This window comes from Bicyclus anynana, chromosome 9 (assembly GCF_947172395.1).
Source record: "Bicyclus anynana chromosome 9, ilBicAnyn1.1, whole genome shotgun sequence".
Taxonomy (NCBI): Eukaryota; Metazoa; Arthropoda; class Insecta; order Lepidoptera; family Nymphalidae; genus Bicyclus; species Bicyclus anynana.
Window position 1 is genome coordinate 2,968,558 of NC_069091.1, and position 17,920 is coordinate 2,986,477.

The window sequence follows — 17,920 nt, forward strand, 5'->3', positions numbered from 1 at the left end:
ATTGAAAATTTGATAACTTTGAAGTTTACGTGGGTTGGCAATTTACAAGGATAAAGGGCGCAAAACTTAGTTTTATAGACCGTTATATAATTTTGACAAGTCTACCGTTGATATATTAAACTTTGTATACATCAAAGGCTTCTACTGTAAATTCAGGTTTCTAAGAGACAAAAATCGAGGAGGCCATGCTCATTGCCCAACGCCGAAAGTATTGTACGCCACTGCATGTAAATAGCGATTGTAGTACTCGTTCTGTCTATTGTACAATGAGGCGAAGCTAAAATGGCTCCCATTACATAATAGTGGCATAAATAACTATTATCTCATAAAATTTGCTACCTCGTGTCCTTCAACCTTAGGAGTCCTTAATGCGCTTCTATTGATAATATTGCTTTTCAGTATATGAGTTTTCTATCTTAAGTAAAAAAATTACATTACCTTAATTTCGAGTTTAACTATCTTTAAGTGCTTAGATTTGAAACTTATCAACGTATCTGTTAATTCAAATATCAATGTAGCGCGAATAAAGTTCAGACAAGCACTTTCAATCTATTTTCTCTATATAAAAGCGAGATTAGTACTTAAAGCCTTAAATCTAAGATTTAAGTTCTGATATAAGGGTACATTATTATTATAATATCGTAGTTATAATAAGAATTGATAATTTTTATCAAGTACACATAACGTTAAAAGCTGCTAAATAATAACTATTATCAATTTCCTAGTACAAAGTACTCTTTGAAATTGATTTAGATACTTATACATAACAGGTCATATAAAAGATTTACATAAAAAACAGAAAAATGTGGCAAACACATTAATATTACACACAACATGTGCAAGGTTTATTAATTAACACACCATCCAAAACAGTGTTCACGTTTAGACTCATAGAATAACCGACTGACATGATCACCGAATCGGATGGCGTGCTTGCTTCCGCTATTAGAAAGGAAAACATCACGGACTTATATTTAGCTAGACCCAGGTTGTCCATTTAATAGAATGAAATCCAACCGTATAAATTGGAAAACTACATTGACGTCGTATTTTTAGTGATTCTGTTATCACACTAATATTATATTTGTGTGTAAATGTATAGTATGTATTTTTATTACTCTTACACGCCGCGATTACTGGATCGGAATAGTAAAATTTCGAGATAAATAATTACTACTAATAAACTAGTAGTACCGTGATAGCCCAGTGGACATGAACTCTGCCTCCGATTCCGGAGGGTATGAATGAGAGATTCTCAGAATGAGAGGGGTTAGGCCAATAGTCCACCACGCTGGCCCAGTACGGATAGGCAGACTACACACACGCAGAGATTTAAGAAAATTCTCTGGTGTGCAGGTTTCCTCACGATGTTTTCCTTCACCGTTTGAGACACGTGATATATAATTTCTTAAAATGCACACAACTGAAATGTTGGAGGTGCATGCCCCGGACCGGATTCGAACCCACACCCTCCGGAATCGGAAACCCTGCGGTATCTAGCTAAACACAAATCCGTGTAAAAACAACATATAAAACGCACTTACCCCGCTCAACGTTTTGATATTGTGCAAAGCGTCCTGCGCTTTCAACGCCGCTTTGCGCGTGAAAAACGTCACAAAACAGCACCCTGCAACAGAAGCGCACACTTGACGTAACGTGACACCACAAACACGAGGCACGGGGCACAAACTACGTACAGGTACGTTACATTAGGACTATGGTGTAAGTTTACAAGCGATTAAAACAACGTTTTTTGACAATTACTGCTAAAACACATAATCTAAGGCTGGTTTTAGAGTCACGCAGACCGGACGCTGACAGCTCAGCGTCAACCACCGCACGCGCTGATAGCTACGCGTTATTCTGAAACGCTCCCTAGGAGTTCATACGTTTGGCTGGTGGGAGGCTTCGGCCGTGGCTAGTTACCACCCTACCGGCAAAGACATACCGCTAAGCCATTTAGCGTTCCGGTACGATGTCGTGTAGAAACCGAATAGGGGTGTTGATTTTTATCCACCTCCTAACAAGTTAGCCCGCTTCCAACTTAGACGGCATCATCACTTAATATCAGGTGAGATTGTAGTCAAGGGCTAACTTTGAAAAGAATAAAAAAAAAAACGTTTCGTCTGTCAGCGCCGACGATCAGCGTGACTCTAAAACCAGCCTAAGAACTGAATTAGAAACGTCATTCACCCATCTATTTAATTAATGAAAAGTGTTTCATAGAAAACTTTTTGGGTGTTAAAATATATTGCGATTAGGTTGCCTGAAGAATTTGGGCCAAAATATAACCAAAGTCAAAGTTATTAACCATTGTTAACTATAATTAACGATTGTTTAAGTTTAGGCAACCTACTCGCAATATATGTTGAAGATATATAAAACTTTTCATCTAATAAACAGATAGGTGAAGCTCGTTTGTAATACTGATATTCTTCTGAAAAGGCACATTTACGTTTCAAACATGTTTTAGCAGCCTTTTAAAAGATTTTGCATTCCACTCGATTGTTAGTAAGTAAATATGTTTGTCATTGTTATATTAAAAATTTCGTTGGGGTTCCGTTAAATCAATTAGTTATAACGACATTGAAATTATAGTACGAAGTACTCTATTTTCAATGGTGTAATAGCGATGTTGATTTTAACAATACAGTCTCAGATGACCTTCACTTTAGTTGCAGGGGTTGCAAGTTTAGAGGGACAATACTTAGCGGGTGTTTGTCAATTGCTTTTACTTATTAAAATTAAACATACAACATATATATACAAACAGACAGGACTTTAAAAATCACAATTTGTGCCACACATACGAACATACTGAAGACGACGACTCTGGCACACTCGTGTACTTGTTGCTACAGCTGCAAAGTTCAATTCCCAACTCAAAATTGATACCGTTCTCTTTCTTAATTCATTAATTAAATAAAAAAAAAAAACATTTGATAAGAATTGTCTCAGTGAGCTTAGAAACAATTATTCTGTATTACGAGTATATAAAATAGAAACAGAAAAAGAAATATTACTCTTTATCCATATTAAACTTCGGCAACTTCTTAATGTGTGCGTGATCTCGTTGTCGATCGTCGATGTATTTTATAAATCAATTATTATAGGTGGGATATGTAATTATTTGCTTATTCCTCTCTCATAGCTCTAAAGGGAAAGAATCTGGTAGACCAAGGTATGGGTAATCTATAAAAACAAAAATAGTAATTGTCTCAGCGAGCGCGTAAGTTTAAACCACATGATCATTTCATCTATATAGTGAAAAGGTGACCAAGCTTGAACTTATCTAAATATATAAAACAAAAGTCACTCTTATCATGATATATTGAACACTATATTTGACTTACAAATATGAAATATGGCAGTTAGATAGTTTATAGTTACGTCCACTTACGCCCGAAATTAATAATGTATCTCCAATCTAAGATTCAAATAAATCTTAGATTGTTGCCAATCGCCCGATTGATCTCTAATCTTCGTGCCAATATTAAAACTCTGCAATCTAAATATGTTTTTCTGACGGATCGCAAGCGATCTTTTCCCTCCTTGTCGTTCCGTTCTTAGCACAGTGCTAAATTCAATAATACTTTTTATTCAACGTTTTATAAATGTAACAAATCTTTAAATTAAAAACGGAATACCTACTTGAAATATGTTTTAAGCTAAATATGACTTTACATTTCAAAACACGTAAAAAATTCATTTTATTATCAAATACACACTACACGAAGAACGCACTACCGAAAATGGAACGGAAAATTTTTGACAACTTCAACTGACGTTTTTGTAGTTTGAGTACAGAAGTTCGTTTTGTTTACACCGATCTATGGATATGTCAAAATGGTCGGATACGTTATTGACACGCAAAAATTTACATTTTCATACAGAGGCCATCTCTAATCTGTGATCCGTCCTCCCAATGATAGATTGATTTTTAAGATTGCAAACTCGATTCGAGGATCGCTTATTGGCATGCTTTATATAAGAAATGGATTGAAATATCGATCTTAGACGGGAAAAAACGGATTAGGATTGATTATTAATTTCGGGCGTTAAACGGATTTTGCGACAGGGCCGGATTAAGGAGGTCTAAGAGCGATCAATGCTGCGGACGTGCGCTAGTCACTTACATAAAAATACAATGTAGTTAAGAAACAATAGCTCAGCCACTTGAATGGTACACGAGCAAGGCATTGCGCGTAAAATCAAACAAAGGCTCTCTCCTATTCCTGCCATATTTGCATGAGAACATTCAGGAGAAAGGAGCTTTTTCATATAAACGTGTAACAAAGCAACAAAAATGTCAACATACCGTAACGCGGGGTCTTTGTCCCGGGGAACAATGATGGCCGACACATTGAGGAGGTTCCCGGGGGAGTATTTGATTAAACTAGCTAGTTCAGTCCTATTTCGAGAGTCCCGGATTATTCCGACGCACTTACTTGACTTTGTGCAATAAAACGTGGATAGGACGACCTATTTTTTTTTTTTTAATTTATTTTATTGATAATACTTAACAATTATTGAACATATTTATACTCTCGCCAAACTGTACAGGCAGTTTGTTGGCGAGTTGACGCTCATTATTCTAATCATTATGTAAATGTAATTGCTAAATCTAATTTTAAAAAGCGTTCTGGTGCTAATATGGTATGATAATCTCTCTTTTTTTTTGTATTCTCTACAAGTTAGCCCTTGAAAACAATCTCACATGATGGTAAGTGATGATGTAATCAAAGATGGAAGCGGGAAAACTTGTTAGGAGGTGGATGAAAATCAACACCCTTTTCGGTTTCTAAACAACATCGTACCGGAATATAAATCCGCTAAATCACTTGGCGGTACGTCTTTGTCGGTAGGGTGGTAACTAGGCACGACCGAAGCCTCCCACCAGCCAGACCTGGACCTTAAGAACCTCAATCGGCCCAGCCGGGGATAGAACCCAGGACCTTCGTCAAGTAAATCCAACGCCACATGACACGAAGGACTTTTAAAGTACAGTAGAGTGAAATGGCAGATATCGTAACGTAACGCAAAATCAGTCAAATAAAGTAACAGGTTTTTTGACGATCTGTCTGACGCTGTTGGTAGTGCTGTGCATTCTCAACAGAAAGGCCGTGGGTTCGATTGGGTGCACAAGGTGTTTAATTAGGGTGGATACTGTACGTACAAATTATACTAAATTAATGTTTTCATCTAGGTTCTTTATAAATTCTGAGGGTTGGCTGTGCAGTTTTGCTCTTGTAAGATTAGGATTTTATAATTTCGAAATTGGGTTAGGTCTGGTCTGGTGGTAGACTTCGGCCGTGGCTAGTTACCACCCTACTGACAAACATTTTTTCTAGTTTCTACTAAAAACTAGAAAAACTATACATTTTTCTAATTTTTAGTATGTCACGTCGATTCTCTTTCTATAATCACAAACGCTTCGTAAATTAAATAATGTATGGTAATGACATTTGCTAAAGACAGGTCATGTGATCAAGTTATCGATCGGATCTGTTATTCCTATACATTTTGTTAGTTTTCGAAGCGTTAGCGTTTGTAGAAAAAGAATTGACGTGCCCACATGACCTAGGATTTCCTGATAAAGAAGCAATTATGAGTATAAACTTGCTAGTCGTGTTTTAGTGATTGTTCAAATGCGTAAATTCAGTTCAAGTATCAGAAATACGAGCGTATTTTAGTGTCCCCGTTTTGCGTTCGTCAAACACCATTTCCCAGTCACATTTAATTAAATATTGTATCAACATTTAATTAAGAATTGTACAAACATTTTGCAATTTCCACTTCAAAGGCCGCATCTAAACCGCACATATAACTACGCGTGTTTTTGTTAGGACAACGCTGGATGCGTTAACTAATTTCCGCTTTGTGATAAATCTAACGGTCCGTAGTAAATAAATAAGGCTGTACCTATATATGCTTTACAACGTCATTTACAAACAGTGGAGCGTAGTAAACGGCAAACGGGTGATTTTACTTTGACCTGACTTTTCAAGTGACTTTTTCTACAAAACATTTGACCAATATTCCCATTCCATTTAAGTGATTGTAAATAAACTTAATAAATAAATAAATTCCCCTCAAACTAGTCGGGAAAGATTGTATTAGGAGTGGGTACGACAATATACCAACCTGCGGGGATCGAACCACCACCTCTTGGTGATGACCGACCGACCGTTTTACCGTTGAGCTATTGAGGTTGAATATTCTTCCCATTAGGCTAGTTGACACTTTTTAAAAATGGTCTTAAATTGTTCATTATCGTTATAGTACCTAGATCGAAAAATATACATATTATTTTTGAAACGCTATGATGTCTATTATGGTATCTGTGACATTTCAGTTTTTCAGTTTAAGTACTAGTTTTTAATGTTTACACTGAAAGTATAGTAACTACCATCTCTGTATTTAACAAGATTTCAGATAAGCTAAAGGAATTATCGTCAAAGTAATAATTTTGTCAAACACTTATACTGTTTGGTTATGGTTTAGTGTTTTCGTGACGTCATGAAACGATAAAATACAAATCATAATATCGTTTTGACTCGTATCATAAAAACATTTAAAAATTAATTTTTTTATGTATTCACGTCTTAATAAATATGTTTTTTTCCAGTCGTTTGAAATACACTTAATACTTTTAACCGGAAAACATTACTTTTTAGACTTTTAAAAGATGGTTTCCTGTAGCACTAACATTAAGACTTTCCCATGTAGATATAGTTAATGAATGATTCTGGTTGCCATTGATAATAAAAATATCTGGTTGCCATATCTAAATAAATAAATAAAAAAAAATTTCGATTAGGTTTATTAAAGCGTGGGCCCCTAACCAATAGAAGCTTCTAGACAGTTACTAGTTCTGGAACAATTATGCCTAATACTAGTTAAATCGTTACAGAGGACCCGTGTACCGGGATACCGTTAGCAGTTAACTGTAGTATAGTATAGTACTAGTAGTATATTACTGTCTGAGCGTAAAAATCGTCTGGAAAAAGAATAGAAAGAAGCAGAAGAAGCAGAAGAAGCACAAACCTTTACTCGCGCCGGTGATCTTGTCTCGCAGCACGTTGATCTGGTGCACCCGGCCAAACTCCTCGAACATCAGCCGCAGGTCGTTCTCGTCCATACTTCTAGGCACTTGACCAACAAACATCTGGAACATTTAAAATAATAAGTCAGCTTTTGTTTGGCAAAAATATGAACTTATTATCTATACTAAATAAACAGGAAAGATTTGAATGTTTGTTTGCATTATACAGAGTGCTCGGGAGTATTTCCCATAACTTCAAGGTGTTAACGAGTCCACTTATAGGAGCCGAACTGAATACCTAATTTTTTTTTCAACTAATAAAATCTTTTTGTGTTTTCATTCAAAGTAATTCAAATAATTCCAATAACTCCCGAAAGTACTTACCAATTTGAGAAATTCTTTCACTGTATTATTTACTGAATTAATAATTTACGATCTCTTTGGCGCAGTTGGTACTGCTGTGTTCCTCAACAAAGTGGTCCAGGGTTCGATTCCCAGCTTGACTCACGTATGGTCTGGTGGAAGGCCGTAGCTAGTTACCACCCAACCGGCAAAGACGGTTTTTAACAGGGTAAGCATAATACGTAAAGATTGCACATAATGGAAAATTCCTTCTCCCATACAGTTTTGTAAGGACTCAGTTTTGACAGGCATACCCCAGTTAAATCATCATCATTATCAACCCAAATACGGCTTATTGCTGAGCTCGAGTCCTCAGTCAGTCCTCAGAATGTGAGGGGTTAGGCTGATAGTCCACCACGCTGGCTCAATGCGGATTGGCAGACTTCACACACGTAGAGACTTAAAATAATTCTCAGGTATGCAGGTTTCCTTTCTATGTTCCTTCAACGTTTGAGACACGTGATATTTAATTTCTTATAATTCACATAGCTGAAAAGTTGGGGGTGCATGTCCCGGACCTAATTCGAACATACGACCCGGCAGTGGTCATATCTACTGGGCTATCACAATAAACAAACATACAAGTAATCACAATATTATTATAGCAGAGAAATGTGGTTTCAGTACACAAGACAGTTAATTTGCGCGAAATCGCTGAACATTAAGTTTTCCACCAAATTGAAACGACAAATTGCGCGCGGGCCGTAAATTTTCGAATTCGCAAATTAAGTGATATATTGACGTAATTAAAAATGCCTCGCTCGATCGCGCAGCCGGCGGTTGGTGCATTTTTAATATATAAGTATACCGAACTTACATAATAAATATTCTGTTCATTTATAATTTCAGAGTAGAATTATCTGTGGAATGTGGCACATAGTTCGAAGAGCCGATGGACGTTGGGGTCCCAAAGTGCTGGAATGGCCACCCCCCACAAGTGAGCGCAGTGTTGGTCAACCCACCCACCATGTGGACTGACGACATGAAACGAGTCGCAGGGATTCGCTGGATGCAGGTGGCTCAGTATCGTGTTTTTTGGAAGTTCCTACAAGAGATCTATGTCCTGCAGTGGACGTCCATCGGCTGATCATCAACCCATATTCGGGCTCAATGCTCAGCGCGAGTCCCCTTTCAGAATGAGAGGGGTTAGGTAAATAATCCACCACGCTGGCCCAATGCGGATTGGCAGACTTCACACACGCAGAGAATTTAAAAGGTTTCCTCACGATGTTTTTCCTTCACCGTTTGAGACACGTGATATTTAATTTCTTAAAATGCACACAACTGAAAAGTTGGACGTGCACGTGGTTCGAACCTACCCTCCGGAATCGGAGGCAGAGGTTATACCTACTGGGCTATCACGGCTGTTTTAAAAAAAATCTTATATATATATATCTTATAGATAGCCCAATTATTTAGGATCTTTAGGCTATATATTACGCCTGTATTCCTACGGGAACGTGAACCACGTGGGTAGTATAAAATATATTATGTGAATATGAAAATATTACTAGACTACGTTGCCATAGGTGAACCAAAGAAAATATTCAGACTTAGACTATAAGTTTAATAAAAATGCTAAAATTATACAGAAGCCCCAGTTCTTGGCAACTGGAAGCGGTACGTACCTGCATGATTTGCATATAACTGGCAAAGTTTTCCTTTTAAATAATACCACAAGTTTTATACTAAGTTTCGTAATAGTATTACTATCGTAAACTATAGTAAATAGTATCTATATAATCATTGTCAACCCATATTCGGCTCACTGCTGAGCTCGAGTCTCCTCTCAGAATGAGAGGCGTTAGGCCAGTAGTCCACCACGCTGGCCCAATGCGAATTGGCAGACTTCACACACGCAGAGAATTAAGAAAATTCTCTGGTATGCAGGTTTCCTCACGAAGTGTTTCCTTTACCTTATGAGACACGTGATAATTCATTCTTAAAATGCACACAACTGAAAAGTTAGAGGTGCATGCCCTGGACCGGATTCGAACCTACACCCTCCGGAATCGGAGGCAGAGGTCATATCCACTGGGCTATCACGGCTCTATCCATATAATATTTATTTATATTTAAACAATAAACACATCGCTATCTAGCTATCTACTCGTATATATCTATCAGGTTGGGTACCAAAATAGCTTAAGAAAGTAATCTATACTAATATTATAAAGAGGTACAGTGTGTGCGTACCGGAACGCTAAATCGCTTCGCGGTACATGTTTGCCTGTAGGTTAGTAACTAGCCACGGCTGTAGCCTACCACAAGATCAGCCCTAAGAAAATATTAATTCCTAAAATGAACTGTGCTAAGAACCGAACCCGGGACCACTCAATTAAAAAGCCATTGTATAAATACACTTTTAACACCCTTTTGCGTGTTAGGGGTTAAAAACTCCGTGAGACGTTTACGTACCAACAGTGTACACTCTCGCAAGATCAGATACAACTACATGGAGCGTGAAATTGGGATATTTTCAGGGTAAATGTGAAAATCGCGTTCCGGTGTACGATAACGCGTTATCGCGTGGAAGTGGGTCGCGTTATAACGCGTGCCATACACGATCAAGCTTACCGTCAAGTCAAGATATTTTGATGTGAAACATCTATAGACGCACGTAAAACCGATTTCTGGCATGGCGACGCATGCCGTGGCGACGCATGCCATGGCGACGCGTCGCCATGCTATATGATGGTAAATGTATAAAGTCTATTATGCAGTAGTGTGTACGGTGTGGCGACGCGTCGCCACGCGCAATGACATGCGCATGACTGTGCGATTCTCTCCCACTCGTTAAGCCATCTCTCTCGCTACACTGAGCTCGGATACCTATAGTGTATACTCCGTAGTGTTGTTTAACTTTTACAAAATAATGTCGATGTTTCTCATCTGCCAGGCGTCCCGTGACGGCTCACTTTTTTTTTTCACTTTCACATCCCTAAGCGCGCTGCTCACTTGATGACAAAGGACAATCCGAATGCGGCACCAAAGTATGAAAACTTTACCCAGGCAGTAAAGATATAAAATTGAGTGAAATAAAAAGAATAATTTAATACGTTTACAATAACATGGGTCGCATTACTGTGGGCATTGACATTTTTCCAGTTGTGGGAATCGAATCCACGACCTTGGATGCAGAAGTCAGAGTCAATACCAACTGCGCGCGTCACTTGGTCATCAAATGGTAGTTGCCGTGAAGATTCAATGCATAAAATTAAAGCAATGTTTCGATATTGTCATAAGCGTTTTTATTGTACACCCACAGTATAAAAAAATACATAAAATGTAAAGAAAAAATTATAATTTTAATTAAAAACTAAAGCCAAACTCGATTTGGAATGTATAACAACAAACAATTTCAAAATGAGGGTATAAATCGGTAAAGTGTTACCGATAGATAGCATGGGTACGGTGAATGTCGCCTGTATGACGTTCATAATACATACTATTATCGAGAATCGCGGCAATCTTTCAAAATTGAAACGAACTGTAGTAACTTTGCACCTTGTAACAATATAAATTAACTTGTTCCTAAATTAATGACAATAAATTTGATTTACTCGTATAGCTACTTGTTCGTCAATTAGATATAGTTAATATCATAATTGACAATAACTGATAAATTAACTAACAAACTAACTGACTGACAAATCGGGTCAGATTGTGCCTGTTGCCCATTGATCGTGTGAGGCTGGCGTTACATTCGGCGGCGCGCGCTCGCGGAGTGATAATATCTTCCCCGCCTGATGAGTCTCATCAGATAATCAGACGATCAGACAATCTGGTGATCGTCAGCACTCAAATTAAACCTGCGCCTGATCGAGTGATAATATTGTTTTGTTTGTTGCTCAAAATTCAAAATTAATTTATTGAGAGTGATATGCATTAAAAGGTATATTTCAGTGTAGTAGCTACAATATAAAAAAATTGAAAAATAAAAATTTTAATATTTTTTGATCAGGGATCTATCTATGTATTCTGAATTCAAGAATATCTCAAGAAAGGAGGACAAACTATCAGATTTATTATTTATAATATAACTAGCTGACGTTACGCAGTTTCACCCGCGTGGTTCCCGTTCCCGTGAGAATACGGGAATAATATAAAGTCTTCATCAATAAATATGCTATCTAACACTCAAAAGAATTTTTCAAATTGGACCAGTATTTTCTGAGATTAGCGCGTTCAACCAAACAAACAAACAAACCCTTCAGCTATATAATACTAGTATAGATGAATAATAAAAAAAGCTTAGACCTAACATACTCGTACCAACTGTTTCAGTGCTGATTGGCGGGTTTAAATAGTTTTTTTTTAATAAAGACCTACTTAACACAATATATTATTGAATATTATGACGATTAATGTGATTGAAATCAACGGCTGCTTTCTCTCTGAATGCTTAATGTTTTTTCAAAATTACCTATTATTTTTATAATCACCCAAAGCAGGATTCAAACCTGCGACCACATCTTCTTCATCTAATTACGCTTACTACTAACATTAAAGGGCGGTAGGTTGTTATTTATATATAAAAAAAATTAATTACCTTTATATAATCAGGATCCGGCATTTCAAGCTTTTCGTCATTGTTGTTGTTGTTGATACTGGTGTTGTTGTTGTTGTTTATGCTCATCGTCATCATCCCACTGCAACAACAAAAAAACATTTAGCTATAAAGGCTTTTATCATTTCCATATAAACTAGAGAAGGACAGGCTCCTTACAATGCTGAAAATCTAATGTATAATTGCGAAAGGTTATTTATCACGAAATCTCAAAAATCTCTTGACGTACAAAGATGAAATTTGGCAGGGAGGTAGTTTAAAGATATTGGAGGTCCACTAAGAACGGATTTTGCGAGAGGGCTGGATTAAAGAGGTCTAAGGGCGGACGAAGTCGCGGGCATCCGCGAATTGGTTATAAAAATACTCAAAAATCACAAAAAGTCATCGAAATAATGATCACCATTGACCATGGCAGGCTTAAGCTTTCTCATTATTTTCTTTCAGGATTACTACGTAGATACCTACAATGCTATACTCACCCTAGCATTATTTTTTTTCTTCAACATTGAAAGCCCACGTACCCGCATAAGAGAAACGTAGTGGGTCTAAGCTCTAAATTCCTCCTAATATAAGGAGATACCGCCTGAATCTTTAGTGGATCATTAAAATTACGTAGAAAAGGTACATTTGTTTATAAATGTAAACAACTATGCATACACAAATAAACAATATTCCTCAAAAACAAGTTAGGTAGTTAACGTACCTACTAAAAAGTTTTTAAATGTTTACTTAACTAAGCTAACACAACTTTGTATTAGCTTAGTTATATTAGTTATATATTATACCGTCTATACCTACTATTGTGTCAAAAAAAAAAAACGCGAGCGAAGCTGCGGGTATTAGCCAAGCTAGTTATAACCCGTGCGTATTTACATGACACCTGTCTACCAAACACATTCATACAAACACATCATACGAGCCAGGTGTCAAGTTAATCCACACGAGCTGTATTTAAAGATCTTACATTACTTAATTAATTTATAATTAATTTATTCCTAAATAAATGATAATAGCTACTTGTTCTACAATTAGTTAATATAGTTAACTAGCGGACGCCCGCGACTTCGTCTGCGTGGAATTCAGTTTTTCACAAATCTCGCGGAAATCCATGGATGTTTTCGGGATAAAAAGTAGCCCATAGTAGCCCATGTGTTAATCTAGAGTAAAATCTATTTTCATTCCAAATTTCAGCCAAATCGCTTCAGTAGTAGCGGCGTTAAAGAGTAACAAACATACATTTAAACAAACTTTCGCGTTTATAATATTAGTAGGATATCATTTGAATAGGTAACATTAAAAAAAATAATACATAAATTGAAATAACTGTCAAACTAACTGACTGACAAATCGGGTCACATTGTGCCCGTTGTACTTTGATCGTGTGTGGCTGGCGTTACATACGGCGGCGCGCGCTTGCAGAGTGATAACATCTTCCCCGCCTGATGTATTTAAAGATCTTTCATTACATACGCATAGATTGATTGAGTAATAAATAAACAAATACCTTTAAACACTGCCTAACTTCGGGTTGTTGACTGCGAATTTCTTGACAGAAAAACTGAGTATTATTATCTCAATCTATATGTCATAGTGTCTATGATTATATCGATTGAGACTAAAACTACAGAGAGTATGCTCTGTAGTTTTCCATTTATCGACTAAACCTAAGAAGCATTTCTTTCATAAACTATAGATAGATAGGTAGATTGATAGATAGATATAGATAAGTACCTTATTATTGTTCTAGAATACAAGTCGGGGCACACTTTATAGTAGGCGGAGTTCGCCATATTGTTCTTATCACTGATAACAACGTATATAGCTCGATTACACACGTTATCTCTGATCAAACTGAAACTACCAATATACTAAACAAGCCAAGTTTTTGATGAAACGTGCACTTTCTATGGTAACACAAATTGTTATGGTAGACGCGTTACGTACTTATTTGTTAAACATTTTTTTTTATACATACCTTCATATTTTTATTATTTTATGTTTTTTGTTTTTACTCAGGGCGTAGGTTGAAGGAATACATTTTAAACTATAAAAAGTATTTCTGAGTTCAACAATACAGGTAAAATACCTATAAATCACCGCACTGATTAATAATATATTGTGAAACAATTTTTGACACCAAACTTGTGTTCTCACTCTGTGACAGCAAAGGAGTGAGAACACATTTCTTTGATAGACCTACGCAGACAGAGAAAAAATAGACGTGGCGTGCCGTTGTTAGGGCTCCTTGCCCACGGGCCATCGGCCACAACCACAAAACGCCGCTACCGGCGTATTTCCTGTAGTTTTCATACATTTTATATGGACTCGCCGCACACGATTAACGGAGGTGGTAACCACACGCTCCAATCGTCGCTGCTCGCTTCTTGTGGCCCGCACCGGCCATTAAACGCCGCCGCACGCCACCGCAAGTGTCGTCCACCGGCTACTAGTGGCTGTCGCGCTCTTCAGCTACTTTTGTGGCCCCTTCTTGCCTCTTGTGGCTGCATTTGTGGCTATCGCGTGTGGCCTTGCCTCGTGTGGCCAGTGTGCGGCGACACTTAGTAAAAACATATTCCATTTTGATATAATTTGTACATCATTGTTGTACATCACAACACAGCACTGAACCTTTTCTTCCGCCAGTAGGTATATTGTAAGCTAACTTAAGTTACTTATAATTTGCAAAAACTTGAGGCTGTTATTTTGTGTTTTTGTGTTTAGACTACGTTTATTTTATACATTTTTACAAAAGTAATTTTTTTTACAGTTATTGACTTTAAATTACAAAGTAGTGCCCGAAAAACGACATTCGTCATGACCCAAAATATCAAATTGCCTTGTAATGTAATGCAATACATGCTATTTATTCGTCTATTTACCTACTTCTTCTAATGTCTACGCACAGCTTTTACGCCGTCTATTTAAGTGTGTCGGAAATAATTTAACTGTCCCCGTTTTGTTGATAATTATCGAAAAAATTTAATATAATTCTGTGGTGTGTACAATAATAATTATTAGCGTATGTTATATCTTTTTAACCAAAAAAAACCTGTAGCTTCGTCATTTCTTAGCCAATTTTGAAAGTTATTTTTCTTCCAGATTTGTAATAGGCTACACAAAAACACAGTGACAGGCAATCAATGTATAAATGCACTGCCTATCCTAACATTCTGACGGGTACTTATTAAAAAAGGATTTTGTGTTACACAACCACCACTACAAATACAACATAAAACCCACCATATGCAAGGTGCTAATAATAAATGTCATGCAAACACTGTTGTATTGATCGATTGATAAGAACGGTGAAATTGGAGTACCGTACATTTTCTAATAGATTAGTGTAGATACATGTAGATAAAAAGAACCCTAAAACACCAAGGTTATAAAGCCACTGCGTTAGTACTTTTTGATGTGAATGTGTGATCTGTTTTTAGGGTTCCGAATGTACGTAATACAAAAACCCTTATATAATTACTCGGGCACATTTTAATGTCTGTATGTTTTCTCCGAATGTACCGGACCATTCCAGTTACAATTTGGTATACATATCAATTCTTGTGACCCAAACGCAGAAATGTACGTGAATAGGTGAAATTTGAATATAGGAAACACTTTTGAGGGGGTAAAATGGAAATTAAAAAAAAAATCTTCTGCAACAGAACTTAATTCGGAGGGCGTAGGTTCGAATCCGGTCCGGGGCATGCACCTCCAACTTTTCAGTTATGTGCATTTTAAGAAATAAAATATCACGTGTCTCTGGGAAGGAAACCTGCATACCTGAGAATTTTCTTAATTCTCTACGTGTGAGAAGTCTTAGAAATCCGCTTTTGGCCAGCGTGGTGGACTAAGGCCTGACCCCTCTCATTCTAAGAGGAGACGCGTGCTCAAAAGTGAGCCGACTATGCGTTGTATAACTAAATTTAATGTTTCTTGCAAATAAATGATTCTGATTCTGATGAACCTATAGCATAAAGCCTTCGTCAAGGTTGTATTCTTTATTTTTTATAGGATAGGATCATGTTGTTTTATTAAAGTTTCTTATGACTTTTCTTCAATTAAAAAAAAAGAACGCGTTAAGATTAAAACTCGTGGCTTCAGTACTCAGCAGTCTTAATTATACTCGTACAAGTCGTTAGTATGTTAAATTTAAATATTTAATCAAATTTAATTTCACTCACTGTTTATCACACTTTGTATAATACTAAACTTTAAGTTTTGAAACACACTCGTATATCATATTATGAAATTCTCTTTCGTTTTTGTTTAATATGTCTATCCAATTATAAAGCGAATTTTCCTAAAATCGTACGCGGGCATTAATAGCGTTTTCATTTTAAAATAAAATCTAATTAATCCAGCGAGTGCGAAGTATAAAGGCAACATTGCACGGTAATGAACACGCAAACTGAATCGCAATCAAAAAATACGCAGAGAAAATTGTGATTGGGAGAAAAAATGGCGTTATTTTAGTTTCGCTTAGTGTATAGCGAATAATATAAATATTTCAGAATTTCAAATTTTGGCTCACGACGCGTTGCAATATCCAGCTCATGATTAGGGACCCAGTATGGATTCTAAACTAGTCGGGCATACTCCGATGTTGTGAACGTTTTTTAATAAAGTAATCTTTTAATAATAATAAGAATATAACAACCAAGTTTGGCTAACGAAGTACAAGGATGGAAGCCTGGGTCAGGCTTTGTGATACTGAGATTTTCTTTCTTTTAAAAATTTTCAACCAAGATTTGGTAGTGTTTATGGTGGTATTACACCCTCGTGCCTCGGATAGCACATTAAGCCCCTAATCCCGGACAATATATCATAACATTTGATAGTTCTCGTTAAAGAATTTATTACTATCACTCTAAGCCAGCATTGGTCTCCTCCAATGCTGGCTTCGTGGGTCTTCTTCATATATCCTATAAGAGAGCCCGGCCTAAAGAGTTTATTTTATTCAAACTTATATCTGCGCTGTATCACACCGGAGCGTTAAAGCACTTGGTGGCACGTTTTTGTCTGGAAGGGTGGTAACTAGCCTCGACCGAATCTTACAACCAGACCAGACCTTAGCCAATGCAGAAAATTTAACATCCTTCATTGACTTGAGGCGGAAATCGAATCTAGAGTATCTCCATTGAAAATCAAATCAGTACCAATTGCGGTAGAAAGCTGAGCACGTTATAAAAAAATAAATATTAATGTTTTCATATAAAAAAATAGTAAACGCAACGCAAAAAAAAACAACCTTCATTTTATCCTGCATGCGAAAAGAAAATTTAATATAGCATCAGATTGAAATAATTGACGATATTTTTTCATTTTTTTTTTCAAGTTAATAAATATTGTACAAAGCGCGACCGTCACGCTATTCAGTCGCTGTTTCAGGATGGGAAATAAGTAAGTAAATAATAAATAAAAAAATAATAAGTATTATGGAAATTAAGTGTTTTTAATAATATATGGGTTGCTAATGATGAAATAGAAGTTTTTCCAAAGCTACGCAGTTACTATACGTTTTTTCAAGCAAACTATATAATGTTCTAAGAGTATGTCATGACCAGACCTTCGTAATTTTATAAAAGTTGGATGTTTGTCATGCTTCATACAATAACGAATAGATAAGCACGAGTATGGTAGGCAACTAGAAATGTAATTGAACCCTGCAACTTTCAGAGGCCACCACAGCCCAAACTCTAAAATTAGCTAACGCTCCTAATTTATACTTCTGTACTAACATTCTATAGAGGTAATGTTTGAGGTATTGTAATTTGTAGGGGTAATCTCTCAATCTACTGAACCGATATTCAAAATTCCTTTATCACTAGAAAGCCATGTTATTTGTGAGTGTCATAGGCTAAATGTCATTTCCGTACACTCACTGTAACGGGAACTAAGCGGGT

General features: G+C 36.6%; 1 protein-coding gene across 5 annotated transcripts in view; it reads right to left on the reverse strand.

Moving 5' to 3' along the window:
* Nucleotides 1-17,920, reverse strand: part of LOC112058473 (CUGBP Elav-like family member 2) — a 511,519-nt gene that overhangs the window by 153,250 nt on the left and 340,349 nt on the right. For 3 of the 5 annotated variants that reach the window (XM_052883368.1, XM_024099328.2, XM_024099329.2), the window contains 3 exons: nucleotides 12,000-12,099; nucleotides 7,048-7,168; nucleotides 1,545-1,627 (listed from right to left, as the gene is read on the reverse strand). In XM_052883368.1, the coding sequence (XP_052739328.1) occupies nucleotides 1,545-1,627; nucleotides 7,048-7,168; nucleotides 12,000-12,099 (304 nt within the window). Of the gene's footprint in view, nucleotides 1-1,544; nucleotides 1,628-7,047; nucleotides 7,169-11,999; nucleotides 12,100-13,748; nucleotides 13,958-13,992; nucleotides 14,125-17,920 lie in introns of those variants that run through there. The other 2 variants (XM_024099331.2, XM_024099330.2) reach the window with 2 other exon arrangements.